This window comes from Protopterus annectens, chromosome 3.part0 (genome assembly GCF_019279795.1).
Source record: "Protopterus annectens isolate FY-2018-M chromosome 3.part0, PAN1.0, whole genome shotgun sequence".
In the NCBI taxonomy this organism is placed as follows: domain Eukaryota; kingdom Metazoa; phylum Chordata; order Ceratodontiformes; family Protopteridae; genus Protopterus; species Protopterus annectens.
Window position 1 is genome coordinate 1197085866 of NC_056731.1, and position 18680 is coordinate 1197104545.

The 18680-nt window shown below is 36.2% G+C and overlaps 1 protein-coding gene across 1 annotated transcript in view; it reads left to right on the plus strand.

The window, feature by feature from the left end:
* DNAH5 (dynein axonemal heavy chain 5) overlaps window positions 1–18680 on the plus strand; it is a 1226896-nt gene that overhangs the window by 556535 nt on the left and 651681 nt on the right. Inside the window, exon 19 of the mRNA XM_044065791.1 lies at window positions 13226–13340. Within this exon, the coding sequence (XP_043921726.1) occupies window positions 13226–13340 (115 nt within the window). The remainder of the gene's footprint in view (window positions 1–13225; window positions 13341–18680) is intronic.

Sequence of the window (18680 nt, forward strand, 5' to 3'; positions counted from 1 at the left end):
AAAGGAGGAATGAGATTATAAAACCATACAGAGGTACTGTTAATTGTGTGATGAAAGAAATGTAATGATATGTTATACTTAGGTTCATTAAAATAAAGTTAGGAATAGATCATTAGATTAATTGTAATAATGTTAGATTATAGGTTGGGAGAAGTTATCTGATGGCATTGACAGCAAGAAAAGGAATGTGGAACGTATCTTCAGGGCTGTAGATTCCAAATGCAGCAAAGTAATAATTCTTCTCTGCCAGGCAATGGCCAGGCCACACTTTGTTTACTTCATGCAGTTTTGGAGGCCAGACAAACAGATGAATGTTACATTTCTGGAAGAGTGAAAGGGAGGAAATAATATGAATACTGACCACAGCAGTTGGAGCTTTTCTTTCTATTGCTAAAAATAAATTTTCTACAATGCCTAGAATCCCAACCCCCTGATTAGATAAGAATTTGATAATAAATGATTGAAAAATGACTACATGCAAAGTCAAATTACACAAGAAAGACAATTGTTTTTGCAGGAGTACATTCCCTGCTCTTCTGTTTAGAGAGCTTCCTCTTCCATAATCCCTTATGTAAATATACTAACTCCATGGCTGCACACCAATGGAGAAAGGAGAAGCACCTTCTAAGGATGAACAGGGCAGCTGTGTGAAATGTAGTCTTACATTCACAGTATTAAAGATAGAACACATGGCCAAGGAAAACTACAGTCCAGAAAATGGAAATGAGAAAGTAACATCTGACCAAATAGGTGTTGATACTCATAAGGTACCTGCTAAGAGACAAAGACATGATGTTAGGGGCAGACAGAGAGATGTAAACGTGTCGCCTTGAACAGGAAGGGGCTCGGGATGCAGGTGATTGGGATCAACTGCTTAATGAGTCTACAGACATGATACTTTGCCAGAGATGGTCTGCACCTGTCACCCCTGGGATTCAGGTTACTGGCTAAAGCTCTTGCCACCCCTATAGTGCCTTTTTTAGGCAAGGTTCAAAGGACAAAACCACTACCGTAACAAATACAAGCATGCAAAGTCTGAAGGTAATGCTACTCAATGCTAGAAGTCTAAACCTTAAAATGCACTCTCTCAAGGCACTCCTAAAATGGAGAACATCGATATCTGTGCAGTAACTGAGACCTGGTTCAAGACTCCAGAGAGCACCCCTGCAATACCAGGCTACACCTCTCACCACACTTTTCGGCCACCAAACTAAGACCGAAACACTAAAGGTGGATGAGTGTCCATCTTCACCAAGGATATTCACACCTCCAGGCTAGTTGCCCAACACAATGCATCTGAAATTCTCCAGGTGCAACTAACACTAGGTAAGACTGCAATCCAAATTGTAGCTTGCTACAGATCCCCCACCATGCCCCAAGAGCCTCACTACACCTTTATAAACATACTGGAAAATATTAAGATACAACCAAACACCATAATACTGGGTGATTTCAACTCCCCTGTCATTAACTGGGAAAACTACTCAGGTACCAACACCTTTTCCCAACGGTTCTTGGAATTCATAAATTTAAATGCCCTGGATCAGCTAATCCATTGTCCCACCAGGGGCTCCAATATCCGAGGCCTGGTTATTACCAACATGGGAGATAGATGCTCCACACAAGTGGTCACCCCCTCATTGGTCAGGTCTAACCATAAGCAAATCACCCTTGATCCCCACCCCCCAGTAAGGAAACCTCTGTAGAAAAACTTCTCCAAAGCCAACTTTATGCTACTTAAATCAGAAGTGACAAACTTCATGGCACCCATGCAGATGGGAGCGGAAAGTTCGACTGCTGAATCCTACACTAAGGCACTGTACGGGCACATCCACTCGTGCATGAATCGTGCCATCTCAAATACAACCAAGACGCTCTCCTCCAAAAAAAGGAAGCCAGTCTGGTGGTCCCCTGCCATAATCAAACTATACAACAGAAGGAAGAAACTGTTGCAGAAAAGAGGAAAATCTCAGGATGCAAAAAACTCCCTTACCAGCCTCAGTAAGAACCTGATATCTCTCATAAAATCCTCCAAAGCTAGTTATGAAAATAAAATTGCCAAAAATTCCAAAGACAACCACAAAGCGTTCTATAGTTATGTCAAGAATCTAAATGGCAATGCTCAGATCTGCTCTGAGCTACAACAGAATGGCATTAAATATACTGATCCCAAGGATATTGCCAATATCCTGGCAGATTGATTTAGTGCCAACTTCACCCCACTCTCACCCCCTAAATGGCCCATCTCAATACCAAAAGATTGCCAAATTCCAGTAATCACGGCCACACAGGTAGAAACCGCACTCTCCAAAGCTAAGAATACAGCATCCATGGGACCAGATGACATCCTGGGCTGTGTACTACATGAACTACAAAATGAACTGGCACCTCACCTAAGTCTCATGTTTAATCATAGCCTCACCTCAGGCTTCGTGCCCACTGAGTGGTGCACAGCTGCAGTTATCCCACTCCACAAAGGGGGATCCACCATCCTATCAGTCTGACGAGCCTCATCTGCAAAGGCATGAAACGCATTATCATGGAACTTATAAACAAAGACATTGGCAACCTTCAAACATTGGACCCCACCCAGTTTGGGTTCATGAAGGGCCTGAACCTGATTGACTTCTTCGAATCGGTCTCCAGAGCTGTGGACGAGGGTAAGGCGGTCCACACAGCCATTATTGAATCCCCAAATGATGTGGATATTCTACAAAAGGGCCTTACAGAAAACAGATGCTTGGTGCCAGAGCCATGGGCTTAAGCTTAATGCCAAGAAACGCATAGTTATCCCCTTTGGGAAAAACCATGTACCCATGAATTACTACATAGTTGCCAGTATACTAAACACCGAAAGTGTGATGAGAGACTTAGGGACACAGGTGGACAGTGGGCTCACCTTCGATAACCACATCGCCACAACAGTCAGGAAATCCTTCTATGTGGCACACCTCAGTACTAAGGGCTTTTCATCCAGAAAAAAAGAGGTCATTGTCCCACTGTACTCATCCCTCATTAGACCCATTATAGAGTACAACACCCTATTTGGTATGTACCTCACAAGACATCTGCAACAGCTGGAAAGGCCGCAGAAATACCTCCCTAAAAGAATCACAGGCTGCAGAAATACCTCACTAAAAGAATCACATTCCTAAAGCAGAAACCCTATGCTGACCATCTAAAAATACTCCAGTTATACTCTGTGGCATATCGTCTACTCAGAGGCGATCTGTGCTTAACATAGAAGACTATGTCAAACCCTGAGCTGTTGGACATGCTCCACTTAAAGAAATCCCAATCCCTCAGAGCCACATGCTCCAGGGATCTAAACCTTGTCATCACAATGAACAAAGCATGCTGGAGGGATAGGTTCCTGACCCAGAGACTCCCCATACTCTGGAATAGATTGCCCATACATGTCAAGCAGAGCACCTTCTTGGCCTCTTCAAAAGGAACCTTGACAATTGGATGGGAGATAGGAAATTCACCCAGGGATCATGTCAGTCACCCTGCTAGACAGGGGTCCAGGGAAGTAAATTTTGTGGGAAGAAATATCCGGGGAATTGTTTGGCTAGGTTTGTATAGAGCCTAGGGTCGATAGCCTAGTACCAACCTATGAACTTCATGCAAAGGGTTATGCATCTATAGAATGCACTGCTAGAAATGATTGGAGGTATTAAAGAGGATGTTGTACTGGTGAGGAAAGGGCGAAGGGGAAACTATGGATGGCAGAAGGTAGCATGTTAAATGCACTTAAAGTTCAGACTAGATATGTTTATTGTCTCCTTCAGCCATTAGGCAAATATAATAAGAGGTGAAGTATCAGAACAGAGTTGAAATGACATAGATGGTTATTTAGCAAAGGAAATAAAGATAGGCATATGACAAACAAGACAGATGCAAGTAGTTAAAATAGATTCTGGGAGTAGGTAATATACTAATAGTTTTCTATGAAATGTCACATGTGCAGTGGGTATAATGCACCTGTATTTCTGAGAAGACATATAAACAAGTGTAGCTGCATGTGTGTGCTTACAAATTGCAGCTTAAAATTTATTAGACTGACTGTAGCATATCATCTTGTCTTTGTCTCTTAGCAGATACCTGCTAAACTTGAAGATTATTTATAGTCTGCTAAAATAGTGCTTCATGTCAGGAAATGGAGTTCTGTGTGTACTTCCAAGGGTTGAAGCACAGTGTTGCCTAACTAACAGATGGATGTCTAGCTTAAAATTAAAATAAAAAAAAAATACTCACAAAATAAGGATAAAACAAAAAAACGGAGTAAACACCTTCTCGCAGAACAGCAAATGTAATGTAAGGTGAAACAACGTAGAGAAGGTGAACAAGGCAGTATCATCCAAACACTCAAGTAGTAAATGCAGAAAAATATGTATACAATTCACTCCACCGATAAACCACTCTTCAAACGATGAAACTGTAATAGCAAAAGCAGCTTTATTGAGTAAGCGCTTTCACCTACACGGCTTCTTCAGACTCACAAACAATCATAGCTAAAATGCAATTATAAATATTCTGTTAAAGGCGGGAAAAGCTCAGTTAAACAGTTACAATTAATTAAAAATAATATGTCACTCATTTAAAACATGTTGAAAAAACATATAATACTTAAAAATGCTTCCCATATAACCATGGTAGATCATAAAAGAAGGGATAAAAAGATACAAACTTAGTACTATAAAGTACTGTTAAAATGTGTGTCAAAAGAAGTTTCTGTGAATAAGACATATAGGAGTGATGAGACAATAAGGGGCTGGATGCTAGTTAATGAGCCTTCAGTCTTCTCATTTTAAGGAATGGTCTAACAGAAATCTTAGCGTTAAGACCTGGAGGAACATCAGATCTCAATTTCATAATCCACATATTTTCCCTACTTTCAGTATGTGTTCTAATGTCACCACCTCTGATATTGACATTAACATGTTCAACAATTCTAAAGGTAAATGTGTGATGGATACCAGATTCGGATGTATGTTTTGCCAGTGCATTGCTTGTATGCCCCATCCTGATGCTGTATAGATGCTCACGTATACGATCTTTAAAGCATCTATTGGTCTTCCCTACGTAGAAGGACCCACATGAGGAGCAAGTAGCAAGATAAATGACATTACTGGTGTCATTTATCTTGCTACTTGCTCCTCATGTGGGTCCTTCTACGTAGGGAAGACCAATAGATGCTTTAAAGATCGTATACGTGAGCATCTATACAGCATCAGGATGGGGCATACAAGCAATGCACTGGCAAAACATACATCCGAATCTGGTATCCATCACACATTTACCTTTAGAATTGTTGAACATGTTAATGTCAATATCAGAGGTGGTGACATTAGAACACATACTGAAAGTAGGGAAAATATGTGGATTATGAAATTGAGATCTGATGTTCCTCCAGGTCTTAACGCTAAGATTTCTTTTAGACCATTCCTTAAAATGAGAAGACTGAAGGCTCATTAACTAGCATCCAGCCCCTTATTGTCTCATCACTCCTATATGTCTTATTCACATAAACTTCTTGACACACATTTTAACAGTACTTTATAGTACTAAGTTTGTATCTTTTATCCCTTCTTTATGATCTACCATGGTTATATGGGAAGCATTTAAGTATTATATGTTTTTCAACATGTTTTAAATGAGTGACGTATTATTTTTAATTAATTGTAACTGTTTAACTGAGCTTTTCCCGCCTTTAACAGAATATTTATAATTGCATTTTAGCTATGATTGTTTGTGAGTCTGAAGAAGCCGTGTAGGTGAAAGCGCTTACTCAATAAAGCTGCTTTTGCTATTACAGTTTCATCGTTTGAAGAGTGGTTTATCGGTGGAGTGAATTGTATACATATTTTTCTGCATTTACTACTTGAGTGTTTGGATGATACTGCCTTGTTCACCTTCTCTACGTTGTTTCTCCTTACAAAAAAAAAATACTGTTGACATAGTGTGTGTGAATCTTCCTGCACAGTGTATGTTGTAATTGTTCTTTCTGCTGAGGTAATCTGTCTAGTTTACTTCATCTAGGCCAATTTTTAGAGTTGAACATGGGTCCCTGGACTCCTAGAATGTTGATAATACTGCTTCGCCTCTGATAATGGTATTATATATGAAAGAGAGAGAGTGTGTGTGAGTGTGTGTGTGTGTGTGTGTGTGTGTGTGTGTGTGTGTGTGTGTGTGTGTGTGTGTGTGTGTATGTATGTATGTATAAAATATTAAATGAGCCGCATATATTTACTTGCACATAACTTCAGCTGCAACCAGACTATGTTGTAGAAATTGTACACTTTATTGAATTATGCTCTAATTGACTTATTGGATATAGTTCCTTAATTCTGGGTATTTTCCCTCTCTTTGCTGTTCAGTGACCATGGAGTTAATCTGTATAAAAGTTACAGCAATATGCAGGGCAAACACCTGTAATACATTATTTGAAATATATGTCTATGGTAAGTTTTTTCTTTAGGGGTATTTGCTTGTGTATATTATTTGTTGACAAATTGTAGATGGATTGCTTATATCTGTTTTTTTTTTTTTTTTGCATTCCAGTTGTGATTTTTATCAGTATATTGTGCTTTAGATGAAATTAGTCAATGTACGGTGTCTCGACCGGTTTAGTCTTTAATGTAACATAAGATTATTATATATATATATATATATATATATATGTATAAAATGAGTCTACTTCAGATTGTTGAAATTCATGAAACCTCGGAATATCGAAACCTAAATAAAAAAAACTTTTTTTTTCCTGCAGCAGCAGCAGACCCCACACCCCTGCTACTTAAATGTACCACCTACAACTCCAAGATCACACTTGCATTGAAGTGAATTGGAATTTTTCCCCGCAGCAATCTCCATGCAAATAGTTTGATGTTCTAAAAAAATGATGATTTCGTCACGGTGATTCCCCGTTCGACAATCTGTATAGTTACTTGAATGTAGTGCTTCAACAAAGTATTAGTTTAAGGGTGTGACACTTATGCAACCAGCTTATTGTACGTTTATTATTTTTTATATTCCCCCCCCTAACAGATTTATTTGTTTTTCATTTGAATTGTATAGGTTATAGGTCACATTAAAGGTGGGAAAAGTGTTGAAATGATTTATTGTAGTCTCATTTTTTTAAATCGCAAAAACTTTGCATTTTAACAGGGGTGTGTACACGTTTTATATCCATTGTAATTGCTACATTATCCATATTATCTTGGAAGGCAAATGGCCTTTTAGGTATAGACAGAAAGGAGAGAGTATACTCTGTGTGTGTGTGTGTGTGTGTGTGTGTGTGTGTGTGTGTGTGTGTGTGTGTGTGTGTGTATAAAGATATATAGGTTCATAGGTTCATAGGTAAGTACTAAGCTAACTGCCCTTGCGAGTCATTTTAAGCCTAGCCAATTATCCCTTGTGAGACTCAAACCCTGCACCTTGTGTTTGTAAATCAAACACCTTAACCATTAGGCCACCCTCCCATCCCCCCTATATATATATACTGTATGTGTGTGTGTGTGTGTGTGTGTGTATATATATATATATATATATATATATATATATATATATCTCCTTCACTTTTTGGCAGGTCATAGTGTGGTTACTTATTTTGTTATCTTGCAAATTCCATATTCTTGATGTTACTACTCCCCGGTTGATATACTGGTGTTGAAACAATAACAGTGCAAACGTAGAGACATGGCCATTATTTCCATATGGTATTTCTCATTTTACAATGGCTGTGATACTGATGGTTTTGTATATTTAAGAAGGGAGGTAGGGGTAAAAGGCACAAGCCTTCCTGCAAAAACACTGTTATGCAGTTGGTACAGTTGTAGTGATCACATACTTGTTCAGCTTTCGGGATGGGAGAGTTCACTGGGGAAACAGTAATTAATATATAATAACGTGTGTGTGTGTGTGTGTGTGTGTGTGTGTGTGTGTGTGTGTGTGTGTGTGTGTGTGTGTGTGTCTGTGTATGTGTGTGTTTGTATGTGTGTGTAGACATATATACATGGGTCCTGGTCTTATGATCGAAACGTACATGATCGAACTCACTTTCGCGAAAGTGCATTTTGTCGAAAATGCACTTTCTCTGGAAGGTGACTAAGCAAACAGTGGTTTGGATGTAGATTTAGTTGTACATCAACTGTACTGTTGATTGTACAACTAAGTAAACTGTTGCTTAGATTGCCGTACAGCGGAGATAAGGGAATATTCTCTTTTCCCCACTGTAGTGCAATATTGGAGTGAGAATATTAAAGTGGGGGGGCGTGAGGGGCACAGCCCACATGGGGGATGCAGGGGGGCTTGCCCCCTGCATAAATGTGAGTGCTGTTTATTTATTTTTTTGCGAAAGTGCATTTTCAATAAAATGCACTTTCGCGAAAGTGAGTTCGATCTTGTACGTTTCAGTGAAACATAGATTTGATGGATCAACATAGATCTATATATATATATATATATATATATATATATATATATATATATATATATATATATACACACGCACACACATATATATATATATATATATATATATATATATGTATATATATTTATATATATATATATATATATATACACACACACACATATATAGGAGTCTACCAGATAATATCAAAATCCCACATGATCGAAGACGAGAACATCGAGATGAAAACAGCAAATCTTCAGGTCATCGACTCTTCATAACTCAGAAAATTTACCCAGGGAAAGTAACCAGTCGACCAACAAGCACAACAAATGACAGGAAATCAGTTTAAACCCTATGCCCCCCACACCCCCATAACTGATTATACCAACTCCAAAATCACACTATAATAGAGAAAAGGGCAACCCCCCATATATTGGGTTTGAATTGATTTCCCGTGATTTGTTGTACTTGTTGGTCGACCAGTTGCTGGGTAAATTTTAGGTGTTGGTCGACCAGTTGCTGGGTAAATTCCTGGTGTTAATGAAGAGTCGGTGACCTGAAGATTTGCTGTTTTCGTCTTGATGTTGTCATCTTCAGTCATGTGAGATTTTGATATTTTCATGTAGACCCATATATAGATGTGTGTGTGTGTGTGTGTGTGTGTGTGTGTGTGTGTGTGTGTGTGTGTGTGTGTGTATTTTAATCAATTGAGGTACTCATAAATATAATACCTCTTAAACTTTTGTTGAGTTTTTAGGGGTGCTCTTAATTTTTGCCACATTCCTTCTAAAACTGAAAACGTTTTTTAGAGGAAAAGTTGTGGATTTTGTAGATTGCAGTCAGTAAATACTGACAATCATTACAGTTTCAGACTTTTAGTTTAGAAAACCATGTTAATTCACAACCTCTTTTTATCAACTTTTTAACTAAGTAGCATCAGCATTTTAAAGACCTCCATTATTTGAAGCCTTTCTTATTTTTTGGTTTGGCCCTAATTGTGAAAGTAAAAGGTTGAGAGCTGTGCTGTGTGTGTGTGTGTGTGTGTGTGTGTGTGTGTGTGTGTGTGTGTCTGTGTGTGCAAACATATGGGCATGCTTACAGTAAAGCACCAGGAGAGGGGTTGTGAAGTATTTGCATTTTAATCTAAAATTGTTCCACCTATTTTATCAAAACTGAATGTTGTATACAGTTGTAACTTTCTAATTATGCAGGGTCCTGGTATGAAATTGTTGAGATAGTCATTTTTTAAGGACAATTCTGCCATACTACTGTGGCATGCAATTCCATTTGTAAGTATCATTTTACTTGAATTTTGGTAAATTGTATTTTCGATTCAGTTGCAATGATTCACTGGTGTAGCTCAGGTGGTGATGGTGCATCGATTGTATTAACTTTACCGGGGTCTGTGTGTTTTAGCACCTGTGTTTTATTCATGAAAAGAGAATAATTATGTTCACATAAGGCAACATTGTGGTGAGCCCAGTAGTAACCGTAAACGTAAGAGTCAGTAAGGCCTTAATGTTCAGGCACTTTTAACAATATAACACAACTTTATCAAATTGTGCTATTCTTCAGAACTTTAGGCTAACATAACAACACTGTTTTATCTTCTGTCTTTCACTTTCTGTCCTTTTTTCTCTCTGTTTCATTTAGCAAAACCTCAGCATGTGTAGTGTATTAACTGCATACAGTATTCAAACATTTTAATCTTGTACATTATTCTCTTCATAGTCCCTAGCTTCTTATCATCATGAACTGGACATTATTGCTAATTCATATTTCTGTTAACCAAAACATTTGTCTCATAAAGATTATTTATTTAGACAAACTAACAACTTAAGTTATAAAAAAAATGAGAGAGAAGAGATGTTATGTGGAAGTTGCTGCAGAGCCTTTTGTCATTGCAGGTCAGAATTAGTGACTGGTCAGTTTTTATTGCTTTTTAAATGACTCCACCTTGGTTGATCCAAGATCCGTTTTTTTTCAAAAGATGTAAGTGTTTGGAAAATTCATCAAGTGCACTTTTTATTGATTGTGCTTATTATCAAGTGCTGCAAATGTTGAAGGAAGATTGTGGATGGTAAGTGTGGATTTGGAATGTTAATGCCAAACTTTTGGTGATTCAGAAAGTTTTGCCATCAGGGAATGGGATGTGTGAAAGTTTTTGCAGGTTAGGGTTAGAGAAAGGGTCAGATTGTGTTGTGTGTGGCGTATGTGTATCTAAGTATCTTATGTAGTGGTTATGTTACGGAAACATTTTTCTACGGTAAGGTGTGGTGTTATGGTTAACACATATTTGTAGGGTGGTGGGGGATGTAGCCACCCCCTGGCCAACCTTAGTAATGTGTGTTAACCTTAACCTTGCCCGTACCTCTAACCCCACTCCTACACCTTAGAAGAATGCATAGCATAACACTACCAATATTCAGATAAAGTATGTCTGACTTTGTGGTACAGTTTTGGTTAAAGCAAGAAATTGCCTGGAATTGAAATCAACTCATGGTGACTCTGTGGGTAGAACCCACAGGGTTTTTTTTGCAAATATTGTGGAAGTAGATTGTCAAGTATTTCCTCTACACAGATACTGCTGCTTCCTAGTTGTCCCCAACAAGGTTTCAAACCCAGGTCTACCAGTTGGTAATCCTGTGCTTTAACCTCTGTGCTATCAGGCTGGGGTATAGTTTTGGTTGTAGGATAACAAAAGGAAACTGAAATATTAGAAGGTGGGTTCTATTCCCATACCATGTGGTTGGATTAATTTGTTGTCTGGTGTTTTTGCAGAAGTTAAGGTTGTAAGTTTTAGTTCCTCTTATACTGGGTTTCATCCTGTCTTCCGTTACTTGTTTACTGTATGACCATGAGCAAGTTACGTAAACAGTCATTGCTCCCAGGTCACCCCTGAAAAGGGACTGTGCCCAGTCAGCCTACCTGATTAACAAGTAGGTATTATTATTATTAGTATTATTATTGATATAGTTAGTGGTGGAGGTTGTCGGGACTTACTTTCATTTTGTTACCTTGTTCTGATCTGGCAAAATGCAATTTCATCGATTTACATTGAGTAGGCACTGTTCTGAGTAAATGTTACTTGTTCAACCATCTAGTTCTCCTTTAAATAACAGATTACAATATAATTTATAAAGGCGTCCTGTAGCAAAGTCTGTATTGCCTTCACTTCCTCTTTATTTTCTTGAAACTTAATTCAAGTTTATGAAGTATTTTAGAATGACACTTAATATTAGAGTTAAAAAAACAAAGTTAAGGTTTTACTTGCTGACCGAGATTTGAAAAGTGGAACAATTTGTCCTTCAGCCAACTGTTAGGTGCGGTGTGGTTATAGTTTTCTTTATACATTCTCTGGCAAAGGAAATTATATTATACTAGACTTATGTACAGAAAAACTAAATTCAGTTTTTACTTTAACACAAAATCATCTAAGAAAGCCCTCTCCTATTCAGTGACTAGGTCTTTTATCACACACAAAGACTTCTTTAGTTGTGCATGTTTTGCAGCAGAGAATAAGATAGTTGGGACAGTCTGTGATTTTTAAAGCTGTCTGCTACACAGAAAACCACACTACATGAACAACATACAAGCAGCAACAATAATTTACTGTCTGTTTGATACTGTGAATATAATTTCCATAATTTTTGTTACTCTATTTTTTAAAATGTGTTTGAGTAGTATTCCACATTCCTACTGAAAGTGGAAGAGTTATGGCATTTTTGGTATTCAGATTTTCTGTTAATTAGATGTCCAGAAGTTTAGCTGGATGTTCCTACTTTTAAAGAGCCTTTGTTCCTATTTTCAGTGCTTGCAGGTTGTGTGATATGATCAGAATTTGTTTTAAAATACAATTTCTTCACATAAGATCAATATCAGGAAGATGTGCTTGCGTGAAAATATTCCCTAGCATCTGAACTGGATTTTTGACTTTTTTTGTATGGGTTCTTTTAAAGTAGTTAGTAGAATGATTAATATAAGTGCAATATTTTGGGACTATCACTCCCCCCTTAACTTTTTTTTATTCATTCATCTTCTTCTTCTTTTGGCTTTTCTCAGTTAGGGGTCGCCACAGCGGAACTCCAGTCCGCTAATGATTGGCAGTAGAATTTTTTTTTACAGTGCCGAAGTGCCAGCTCGACACCCAACCTTCAGCGAAGGCATGCCCATTTACGCATGTCTTTCGAACGCCACTCGACCACGGGGAGGGCATGCAGACTCCACACAGAAGGTGCTCCAGCCGAGAATCAAACGGGAGAACCTCTTGCTGTGAGGCGACAGTGCTACCGCTGCACCACTGCGGCTTTTTTTTATTCATTCATATTTACACAAAGTTGTTATTTGTGTGGGACCTTTGCAGGAGATGTAGACTAGTGAAATATGAACCAGAATTGATTATTGGTAACATTGTACTTGGTAACTCCTGGTCTGCCACAGATGAATCAACTAGAATAGGCAGAAGCAGGGGTCTTTGTGCCCGTAGGCATAACCGCACAGCTATGAACAAACTTAGATGGTGATAGTGAAAATAATGTGATATATTGTAGTACAGTATGGTATAATGTAATATGCTGTGCCATATTATGTAATTTGCAGAACAGTTTTCATTTTGTGTACTTTATGAAGTAGATGAAATAGCAGATTCCCAGATTCTGTAACTTTTCGCAATGAAACAGTGACTCATTTTCCAGCTTTGTAACAGTGGTGAATGTTTGTTTTGGGAAAACTGATGGTCAAGCACAGTGTTTTATCTTAAATTAATTTTTAAAGCTTTGGTAATTTGAAATTCTTCTGTTGCTACAGAATGAACACAGGGTTGGAGAAGCTAAAGGAAGCTTCAGAATCAGTTGCTGCATTGAGCAAAGAACTGGAAGTCAAAGAGAAGGAACTGCAATTAGCAAACCAGAAAGCAGACATGGTAAGTACTGTGAGTTTCTAAGCACCCATACTCAGCATTTCCTGATCTTTTCTGTGTCTGACTTGTAAGAATTAGTAACAGAAACAAAAATAATCATTTAAGTTTCTCAAATAGCCATGTGCCTTACTGTGCACTGATATATGTAGCTTTGTGAGCATAACTGATGATTCATGGGACATAGCATATTCTTGCTTAGTAGATTAGGATTTCTGATATCAACCATCAATATGTGTACAGACAGCATATCAGGATTAGTTCATTTTCCACCTTCTTACCTATTCTTTCATTTCACTAGTGTGACAGCACATTGTTGCAGTACAATATCTTGTTCTGAGAGTCACTGTTGTAAAGTGTATACATTACTTGGTTGTTTATGTCGATGGAGGGGATTGTTCATTAACAAACTGTTCATTAATTTATGCTCAGAATGGACAAATAATCAGATACTTGACTATTCACAACAGTCTTTAGTGGCTGACAAAGATCCAAATATAAAGGAAAACCTACATTGTCACTTTTGTTTGTGACGAAATATAAAATCTGTTAATTGACACATTTTTATTCATCATGAGGACATATTCAGACTGGCTTGGTGTCCTGAAATTCCTCCTTAAATAGTTTCAGAGGTTACATAAGAAATGAAAGAACCATTGAAACAAAATGTGAAATCTTTCAGCAACATAAAATACAACTCTTGAACACATGCAAAAAATTGTTTTGAATACAAAATTCAAGTGAAACTGCTTTAAGTAAAATAGAAGGTGATAGTCATACAAACCTGACTTTTTTCTGTTGAAATTAATGCTTACATATTTCTGATATAGGGGGCTGCTCTTTAAAACTCCCTTATAAGTGACATTTTCATTAAGCCTAGGGAGTTAATCTGATATTCTTTGATGTCTGATGTTTCATAAATAATCATTTTCTTGCAGTTTTGCTGTTCCAGGGATCATATTTTCATTCCTTTTTAAGAATTTTTTTTTAAATTTAACATATTTACAATTTATATACGCAGAAAGGGAAACATTCAACATCTTATACTATTATGCAATGTTAGGAATACATTGAATCATCAAGGTAATCTTATACAATTAACACATCAAGAGTCTTAGTATTTCAATAGCAACATTTCAAGGTTATCTCAGCCACTAAAAATCTTAGTATGATTTACAGATCTTATTCTGAATATTTTTTTCACTTTTACATAGTATTGCTGTTAACATTAAAAATTCTTTGAATGGAGGAGCTGAGTTTTCTAGCAACTGCCAAAAGACTCCTAAATATTTTGTTGTTAGTTGGCTTTTACAGATACAGAAAGTGAAACATTCATTAGTATTATAGATTTAGTCAAAGAACAATTTTCAGACCATAACCCCTTAAGAACATTCTAAGCTCTTCACAATATAAATTTAGGTTTTCACAATCCATAAATGTGTGTCCAGTTGGCTAAAACATTCATTAGTATTGTTGATTTAGTCAAAGAACAATTTTCAGACCATAACCCCTTAAAACATTCTTAGCTCTTCACAATATAAATGTAGGTTTTCACAATCCATAAATGTGTGTCCAGTCAGCTTTTACATCTTTACTACATCTCCAACAAATTGAATAAGCCATTTTCCTAAACTTAAATTTTATAGAGAGTAACACATATTCTAAATATAGAAAGACTTCATAAATATCAAAAAATAAAAAAGAGAAACAGCACTGAGGTGAAACTGTTAAGTGCTTTCATTCTGTAACATTGTCAGAACTTCATCAGAACTAATACTGTAAAGTAAAACTGTGTAATAAGTAATATAACAACTGCACACTGTTAAAAAATGGCTGACAACATCAATACCCAATAGAAACATATCGAAATAGAAATTAGCCCATTAGCAATATAGAAACAACCAGCTGTAAATACAGTAGCTAATCAAAAAGAGTGGGGAGTGTCCAAATAGGCTCATGCAAACCAGCGTAATGCACATTTGAGATTCAAGTTTTCATTCAGCCCCGCAACCATCTCTAGGGTTACCACCTGTCCCACTTTGCGAGGGACAAGTCCCTCTTTGGGCAGTTGTGTCCTGCAAAAAAATTGTAAAAATGGCAAATGTCCTGAGATTTTAGGACAAAATTATTTCCTTTATTTTATGTAATAGTTGCATAAAACAGTTATTCTGTATCTGAAACACATAAATGTTATAAGAAACAGAATAAGCAACTAAAATGTTGCAAGAATAAGCTTTTATTTAGGCAAAAAAGTGAAGTCTTATCCTTTGTATTGGCCATGGGTATGTTTCAGCCTGCAAAATCTGATGTTTGTACCAGAAATGTCCCACTTTGGGCATTTGAAAAGGTGGCAACCCTAACCATCTCAGCATTTAAAAGTAACTAAGAGAAAACAGAATGTGGTGCAGGCAAATGGTTCCACCAAACGATAAAAGCCAATGTACTGAAAAATGTAGTAGAACCAAACCACAGCCAATATCCAGAAAAAAGAAACTTTTAATGGTGAGCGCTTTCACGACAAGTTTTGCCTCTTCAGAATCAAAAGAATGTTGAATTCTACAACTGCGCTATCTTCCCTGTAACAACGTTGTACACAGAGGGAACGCAGTGCAGTCTCCGAAAAAAAACTTTTAATATTAAATAGATACAGACAGATAAAACATTTCCTTGCCTAAGCAAGCATACAGAGTTAAGCGCTTTCACCTACTAGATATAGGCTTCCTCAGAACTGTGCTTTAACATTTACAAAGTGTTTAAATAACTTTTTTGGCGCCATTTTCTACAAGCAGCCCTTAAAGTTATATTACTCATTTAAAAATATATTACTCATTTGTAAAGTTAAAAAACAGAATAATTACAGAAAAAATGCACCAACTTGATTTAAAATAAATACCCTACATAATCTATATAAAGTTCTATTTAAAAATACTAATTAAAATTCTGTATAAAAAGGCAAGTCTCAAAATTCATATTACTACATTAATAAATAATGGAAAAATCTATATATATTAATTTCTTATGACAACCATCTAAACCCTTAATTTAATTCTAGCATCTAATATTCACTGATCACTTTTCAGAAAGTCCTAATTGTATTGTTTATATGTTTCTATATGTTTTAATAAATTAATATTAATGCATATTGTGCAGTTAATGCATTTTCCTAACTAATAACTATTAACATAACTAAATTTTATCTTCTGGAAGCTCTACGAATTAATATGGGTTTTAAAGATATATTATCATTTAACCCTCGTGTGGTTGATGCATCCGTATACAGTTGCCACCACACCTCCTTATAACTTAACATTTCCTTCATACAGCCTCCTCTAGGGTTGTGTCTAATCTGCTCCAATATTGCAAATTTAAACTTATGTTCTTCACCGTATTTTTCTATATGTCTGTATAAGGCATTATTTTTGTCCTTTCTTCTTACACAATACATATGATCATAAATTCTCCTTTTTAAAGCTCTCTCTGTTTTTCCTATATAGTATCCACTGCATACTATACACTTAGCCATATATATAACAAAACTAGCACTGCAATTCCCCTTCCTAAACTTTATTTTACTTTTGTTAATGTTTTCCAATACTAGTTCCCGTGACTCCATAATATCCCCACACTGGTTACAATGGCAACATTTCGTTGCCGCATTTACCCCATTGTCCCTAATGTAATTCTGAACTCCTATAGTTCCTTTTTCCAATAGCTTCTTTAAATTGTATCCCATTTTGTATACAAATAATGGTTTCTCTCCTACACATTTGACTAAACTATTGTCCACTATAAATATTTTCCAGAATGATACCATAATGTTCTTAATCTGGTGAACAAAAGGTGTATATTCCAAGATACAAGCACGTTGGTATCTAACTGTGCTGTTAACAGTATCTACAACTGTATGAGATCCATTGGTTTGCTCTTTACTTCCTAACAGTGGGGTATATTTCTTTCCCCTTTGTTCAATGACATATTGCTTTACATCCCTCATCATCAATACATCATAATTCCTTTCTTCAAATAATTTTGTAACGTAGTCCATTTCATTTTTCATTTCATTGAATCTTGAAGTCATCCGGGCTACCCTTATACATTGCCCCTTGTATATGTTGTATAATAATTTTTTAGGGTGATTACTAGTGTGTTGTAGGTAATCGTTAGAAAAGGTATTCTTTTGATATATAGCTGATTTAAAACCCTTACTATCGTGTGATATAAATGTATCCAAATAAGCTATACCATTGAAACTCATAGAATGAGTGAACCTTAAAAATTCACTGCTAGTATTAATAAAAGTAATGAATTTGTTTAGCTCATCTTTATTACCCTTCCATAATATATAGATGTCATCTAAAAATCTAGTGTAATGTATTACATGTTTAAAGAGAATGTTTGGAAATAAGACCTTCTCTTCCCAATTTAACATAACTAGATTGGCGTATATAGGTGCACTGGCAGATCCCATTGCTACACCATTACTTTGCCGATAGTATTCACCTTCAAAATAAATGTAGTTATGTTCCAATACAAGTGACATACAGTCCATTATTAAACAAACATGATCCCACTCTATGTTTGTATGTTTCCTTATGCTTTCACAAAACATCTCCAGTCCCAATTGTTTGGGAATACATGAATATAAGTCGATGACATCTATAGTTACATAAATAAGGTCACTGCATTCTATAGATGGTTGTCATAAGAAATGAATATATATAGATTTTTTCATTATTTATTAATGTAGTAATATGAATTTTGAGACTTGCCTTTTTATACAGAATTTTAATTAGTATTTTTAAATAGAACTTTATATAGATTATGTAGGGTATTTATTTTAAATCAAGTTGGTGTATTTTTTCTGTAATTATTCTGTTTTTTAACTTTACAAATGAGTAATATATTTTTAAATGAGTAATATAACTTTAAGGGCTGCTTGTAGAAAATGGCGCCAAAAAAGTTATTTAAACACTTTGTAAATGTTAAAGCACAGTTCTGAGGAAGCCTACATCTAGTAGGTGAAAGCGCTTAACTCTGTATGCTTGCTTAGGCAAGGAAATGTTTTATCTGTCTGTATCTATTTTATATTAAAAGTTTTTTTTCGGAGACTGCACTGCATTCCCTCTGTGTACAACGTTGTTACAGGGAAGTTTTGCCTCTTCATCAGACAATACAACATCTCTTTACTTTGGTATTTAAAATATATTCCAACCAATAAAACTCCTATTTAGTTAACAATCAATTAAAAGCATTAACAAGACAATTAAAATTTAAAACCATTGATAACTAATGTAAATAGCAGAGGGGACAAGGGGACACCCTTACTTTGAGCTTTTGTTTAAAGTG